Consider the following 7,357-nt stretch of genomic DNA (forward strand, 5'->3'; position numbering starts at 1 on the left):
GTGTATATACATAGTATCTGCTGATGTAGTTATTTAAAAAAAAAGATAATGATTGGGATAAATGCCAAATATGGGCGATAATAGGTGGAAGTGGAATGTAGAGCATGTCCAAGTCTTGTTGTTTCCTTGTGTCAGAACTAGAAAAGTGGCGCAGCCCGGAGTTCTACGAGCGTGAGGTCCATAGGATGCAGCTCCCCTTCTCGGGCAAGCTCCCTGGCGGCTGCGTGAGTGCCGAGGAGAGGCAGGAGAGGCGGGCCCAGCAGTTGAGGCGCCTTCAGGAGATCAACGCTCGGCGGCGTGGAGAGAAGCTGCAGCAGGACCAGGAGAGGCTGGACAGACTGATGGCGGTGCAGGTGAGAGTCTAGAGATCAGTTTCAAATGAATAGTCATCAAGGTGTGTGCAGGAGCTGCTGGAGGACGGCCTGCTGGACCAGTTCCACAGGAGTCTGCAGGAACTCAACATGGACTCGGCCGAGGAGCTGCAGTCCTACATCAACAAGCTCCAGCAGGCGGTGGAGCAGAGCAGACACAAGCTGCTGCACAGCGACACGGCAGAGGCAAAGACTGAGGTAGGCCGGTAGACCCTCAGGCCAGTCATGTGACCTGAGGGGCTTTCTACTTCCTGTCAGGCGTCTGAGCTGGAGGAGGGTGACAACATGTACGCAGACTTCCCTGAGGACACGCTGCCAGAGAAAGCTGCTCATGTGCTGCAGGTAGAAATATTCATTTGCAGAAATAATCTTCATATATATATATATATATATATATATATATGTATATATATATATATATATATATGTGTGTGTGTGTATATATATATAATGTATATGTGTATATAGATAGATAGTACTTTATTGATTCATTCAGGAGAGTTCCCTCAGGAAAATTTAAAAATATACACACATATATATATATATATATATATATATATATATATATATATATATATATATATATATATATATATATATATATATATATATATATATATATATATATATATATATATATGCTGTGTATATATATATATATATATATATATATATATATATATATATATATATATATACATACAGTATATATATATATATGTGTACATATATACAGTATATATATATATATATATATATATATATATATATATATATATATATATATATATATATATATATATATATATATATATACATATATACACACATATACAGTATATATATATATATATATGCATACATATACATACGTATATATATACACATACATATATATGTATATATTCATATACATATATATGTATATTGAATGTTTATCAAACTTATTTGTATTGATATCTGTATTTTTATTTATATGTATAATATATATACAGTATATGTTTATATATATATATATATATATATATATATATATATATATATATATATATATATATATATATATACTTATATATTTATATATATAAATGTATTATATATAATTTATATATATGTATATAAATATATGAATAAATATATATACATTTATTCATATATATATATATATATATATATATATATATATATATATATATATATATATATTTATATATATACACATATACATTTTTAGATTTAAAACTAATACACATTCAAACAAAAGTACTTTTACATTTTGTTTTTTAGAAATGTAATGACTTTTTCATTGAACAATAATATAAGTTATATTTTACTTGTATTTATTTGTTGATTGGATTGTAATGTTTATTTTATGGAACAATAACACATCAGACAAGAAATGAGAAGAAAAAAAAATGTTTGGCAAAATGTTCATCTAATAATTTTGTTCTTTTATTTTATGTTGGGTTGAATTCTAATATATTTATTATTGTTTATTTACCTTGGGGTTAAAGATTAGTTTTCTTGTATTGAGTTGTATTACTATGACTATTTCCTATTGTTGGTGTATTTCAATCCTCCATCACACCTGCTGCAGCCGGCCTTCAACATGGCCGAATACCACCAACTGTTTGTGGGCACCGAGCGTCTGCGCTGCCCTGAGATCCTCTTCCAGCCCTCGCTGACCGGGGAGGACCAGATGGGCCTGATGGAGACGCTGCAGTACGTGCTGGCCAGGTAAACAAACATGGCCGCCAGCACCCAAATACTAGGTCCCATTCAAACGCTGTGTTCAGGTACACTCCAGAGCAGCAGGAGGCGCTGGTGAGCAACGTCTTCCTGACTGGAGGCAACATGCAGTATCCTGGCATGAAGGAGAGGATGGAGAGAGAGCTGCTGGCTATCAGACCCTTTCAGTCGCACTTTAAGGTACACACTCTACTGTCAGACCCTCTCAGTCACACTTTAAGGTACACACTCTACTATCAGACCCTTTCAGTCACACTTTAGGGTACAAACTCTACTATCAGACCCTTTCAGTCACACTTTAGGCTACAAACTCTACTATCAGACCCTCTCAGTCGCACTTTAAGGTACACACTCTACTGTCAGACCCTCTCAGTCACACTTTAAGGTACACACTCTACTATCAGACCCTTTCAGTCACACTTTAGGGTACAAACTCTACTATCAGACCCTTTCAGTCACACTTTAGGCTACAAACTCTACTGTCAGACCCTTTCAGTCACACTTTAGGGTACAAACTCTACTATCAGACCCTTTCAGTCACACTTTAGGGTACAAACTCTACTGTCAGACCCTTTCAGTCACACTTTAGGGTACAAACTCCACTATCAGACCCTTTCAGTCACACTTTAAGGTACAAACTCTACTATCAGACCCTTTCAGCCGCACTTTAAGGTAGAAACTCTACTATCAGACCCTTTCAGTCACACTTTAGGGTACAAACTCTACTGTCAGACCCTTTCAATCACACTTTAGGGTACAAACTCTACTGTCAGACCCTTTCAGTCACACTTTAAGGTACACACTCTACTATCAGACCCTCTCAGTCACACTTTAAGGTATACACTCTACTATCAGACCCTTTCAGTCGCACTTTAAGGTACAAACTCTACTATCAGACCATTTCAGTCGCACTTTAAGGTACAAACTGAACTATCAGACCCTTTCAGTCGCATTTTAAGGTACAAACTCTACTATCAGACCCTTTCAGTTGCACTTTAAGGTACAAACTCTACTATCAGACCCTTTCAGTCGCACTTTAAGGTACAAACTCTACTGTCAGACCCTTTCAGCCACACTTTAGGGTACAAACTCTGCTATCAGACCCTTTCAGTCACACTTTAGGGTACAAACTCTACTATCAGACCCTTTCAGTCACACTTTAGGGTACAAACTCTACTGTCAGACCCTTTCAGTCACTGTCAGACCCTTTCAGTCACACTTTAGGGTACAAACTCTACTATCAGACCCTTTCAGTCACACTTTAGGGTACAAACTCTACTGTCAGACCCTTTCAGTCACACTTTAGGGTACAAACTCTACTATCAGACCCTTTCAGTCACACTTTAAGGTACAAACTCTACTATCAGACCCTTTCAGTCACACTTTAGGGTACAAACTCTACTGTCAGACCCTTTCAGTCACACTTTAGGCTACAAACTCTACTGTCAGACCCTTTCAGTCACACTTTAGGGTACAAACTCTACTAACAGACCCTTTCAGTCACACTTTAGGGTACAAACTCTACTGTCAGACCCTTTCAGTCACACTTTAGGGTACAAACTCTACTATCAGACCCTTTCAGTCACACTTTAGGGTGCAAACTCTACTGTCAGACCCTTTCAGTCACTGTCAGACCCTTTCAGTCACACTTTAGGGTACAAACTCTACTATCAGACCCTTTCAGTTGCACTTTAAGGTACAAACTCTACTATCAGACCCTTTCAGTCGCACTTTAAGGTACAAACTCTACTGTCAGACCCTTTCAGTCACACTTTAAGGTACAAACTCTACTATCAGACCCTTCAGTCACACTTTAGGGTACAAACTCTACTGCCAGACCCTTTCAGTCACTGTCAGACCCTTTCAGTCACACTTTAGGGTACAATCTCTACTATCAGACCCTTTCAGTTGCACTTTAAGGTACAAACTCTACTATCAGACCCTTTCAGTCACACTTTAAGGTACAAACTCTACTGTCAGACCCTTTCAGTCGCATTTTAAGGTACAAACTCTACTATCAGACCCTTTCAGTTGCACTTTAAGGTACAAACTCTACTATCAGACCCTTTCAGTCGCACTTTAAGGTACAAACTCTACTGTCAGACCCTTTCAGTCACACTTTAGGGTACAAACTCTACTATCAGACCCTTTCAGTCACACTTTAGGGTACAAACTCTACTGTCAGACCCTTTCAGTCACACTTTAGGGTACAAACTCTACTATCAGACCCTTTCAGTCACACTTTAGGGTACAAACTCTACTGTCAGACCCTTTCAGTCACACTTTAGGGTACAAACTCTACTATCAGACCCTTTCAGTCACACTTTAAGGTACAAACTCTACTATCAGACCCTTTCAGTCACACTTTAGGGTACAAACTCTACTGTCAGACCCTTTCAGTCACACTTTAGGCTACAAACTCTACTGTCAGACCCTTTCAGTCACACTTTAGGGTACAAACTCTACTAACAGACCCTTTCAGTCACACTTTAGGGTACTAACTCTACTGTCAGACCCTTTCAGTCACACTTTAGGGTATAAACTCTACTATCAGACCCTTTCAGTCACACTTTAAGGTACAAACTCTACTATCAGACCCTTTCAGCCCCACTTTAAGGTACAAACTCTACTATCAGACCCTTTCAGTCACACTTTAGGGTACAAACTCTACTGTCAGACCCTTTCAATCACACTTTAGGGTACAAACTCTACTGTCAGACCCTTTCAGTCACACTTTAAGGTACACACTCTACTATCAGACCCTCTCAGTCACACTTTAAGGTATACACTCTAATATCAGACCCTTTCAGTCGCACTTTAAGGTACAAACTCTACTATCAGACCATTTCAGTCGCACTTTAAGGTACAAACTAAACTATCAGACCCTTTCAGTCGCATTTTAAGGTACAAACTCTACTATCAGACCCTTTCAGTTGCACTTTAAGGTACAAACTCTACTATCAGACCCTTTCAGTCGCACTTTAAGGTACAAACTCTACTGTCAGACCCTTTCAGTCACACTTTAGGGTACAAACTCTACTATCAGACCCTTTCAGTCACACTTTAGGGTACAAACTCTACTATCAGACCCTTTCAGTCACACTTTAAGGTACAAACTCTACTGTCAGACCCTTTCAGTCACATTTTAGGGTACAAACTCTACTATCAGACCCTTTCAGTCACACTTTAGGGTACAAACTCTACTATCAGACCATTTCAGTCACACTTTAGGGTACAAACTCTACTGTCAGACCCTTTCAGTCACTGTCAGACCCTTTCAGTCACACTTTAGGGTACAAACTCTACTATCAGACCCTTTCAGTCACACTTTAGGGTACAAACTCTACTATCAGACCCTTTCAGTCACACTTTAGGGTACAAACTCTACTGTCAGACCCTTTCAGTCACACTTTAGGGTACACACTCTACTATCAGACCCTTTCAGTCACACTTTAGGGTACAAACTCTACTATCAGACCCTTTCAGTCACACTTTAAGGTACAAACTCTACTGTCAGACCCTTTCAGTCACATTTTAGGGTACAAACTCTACTATCAGACCCTTTCAGTCACACTTTAGGGTACAAACTCTACTATCAGACCATTTCAGTCACACTTTAGGGTACAAACTTTACTGTCAGACCTTTCAGTCACTGTCAGACCCTTTCAGTCACACTTTAGGGTACAAACTCTACTATCAGACCCTTTCAGTCACACTTTAGGGTACAAACTCTACTATCAGACCCTTTCAGTCACACTTTAGGGTACAAACTCTACTATCAGACCCTTTCAGTCACACTTTAGGGTACACACTCTACTATCAGACCCTTTCAGTCACACTTTAAGGTACAAACTCTACTCTCAGACCCTTTCAGTCGCACTTTAAGTTACAAACCCCAGAATTCAAGAATTTTGAGAATTGTCTCCATCTTGCAAGTATGCTAACTGTTCCCATTATAACATGCTAACGTTAGCATGCTAGCTTTTTAGCTTCCATCAACCAGTAGTTTGACAGTATTTGTCTCTCTCCTGTCCCAGGTAACCATGGCGACACGGCCGGCCCTGGACGCCTGGCTGGGGGCCAGGGACTGGGCCCTGGAGCACCCCCCTGGTGGTGGTGGGGAGGGCTGGATCAGCCGGCAGGACTACGAGGAGAAAGGAGGCGAGTATCTTAGCGAGCACTGCGCCTCCAACGTCTCGGTCCCCATCAAGGTCAACAAAAATGTCCCCGCTCGGCCGGTTGAAGCTCCCGTTACCATGGTTGCTTCTGACGTCGCCATGGTAACATCCACTTTGTGATGAGCACGAGTGCGGGAGTAAAACACAGCCAAAATGGACGCCCTCACAGTCATGTGATCTCTCCCGGTCAATCAGCAGACAGGTACCATGTTTGTACTTTTGTAAATACACACTTGACTTTTCAACTGTATGTACTTTTACACAAAAATATCTGCAGTAGCATTGTTTCACCACTAGATGTAGCAAGTGTACACTTAATCACAGACTTTCCCTGTACACAATGTTTTCTAACATCAACTCAAATATTATTACTGGACATCAGAATCATGCATTAGATATAAAGTATATATATATATGTATGTATATGTATATGTATATATATATGTATGTATATTTCTATATATGTCCATTCATATTTGTGCTGTGTATTTCCACTTAGACACTGAGAAATAACATGTTTCTCCTTCTAAGTGGGGATCAAATATCAGGGTATTAATAATTGTGTACATGTAAATAAACAAGACAAAGTGTCACCTCATTTTGGTTTTTACAGCGGCCAATGCAAAAGTGTCAGAATAAAACTACACTCACCAGGTTATTGTTTGACTCGTCATGGTGTAATTGTGACAACTTTGAAACTGCAATACTGTAACTACAATACTACTGTATCTACAATACTACTGTATCTACAATACAACTGTAGCTACAATACTACTGTATCTACAATACTAATGTATCTGCAATACAACTGTAGCTACAATACTACTGTATCTACAATACTAATGTATCTACAATACAACTGTAGCTACAATACTACTGTATCTACAATACTAATGTATCTGCAATACAACTGTAGCTACAATACTACTGTATCTACAATACAACTGTAGCTACAATACTACTGTATCTACAATACTAATGTATCTGCAATACAACTGTAGCTACAATACTACTGTATCTACAATACTAATGTATCTACAATACGGTTGTATGTACAGT

General features: G+C 38.9%; 1 protein-coding gene across 1 annotated transcript in view; it reads left to right on the forward strand.

Annotated features, from left to right (window-relative positions):
* The window catches only part of actr5 (actin related protein 5), a 34,758-nt gene extending 27,825 nt beyond the window's left edge, over positions 1-6,933 (forward strand). The window contains exons 4-9 of the mRNA XM_062044480.1: positions 136-353; positions 405-569; positions 630-713; positions 1,969-2,108; positions 2,168-2,300; positions 6,158-6,933. Of these exons, the coding sequence (XP_061900464.1) occupies positions 136-353; positions 405-569; positions 630-713; positions 1,969-2,108; positions 2,168-2,300; positions 6,158-6,418 (1,001 nt within the window). The 3' untranslated portion in view covers positions 6,419-6,933. The remainder of the gene's footprint in view (positions 1-135; positions 354-404; positions 570-629; positions 714-1,968; positions 2,109-2,167; positions 2,301-6,157) is intronic.
* The last annotated feature ends 424 nt before the right edge of the window (positions 6,934-7,357 follow it).

This window comes from Entelurus aequoreus, linkage group LG01 (assembly GCF_033978785.1).
Source record: "Entelurus aequoreus isolate RoL-2023_Sb linkage group LG01, RoL_Eaeq_v1.1, whole genome shotgun sequence".
In the NCBI taxonomy this organism is placed as follows: Eukaryota; Metazoa; Chordata; class Actinopteri; order Syngnathiformes; family Syngnathidae; genus Entelurus; species Entelurus aequoreus.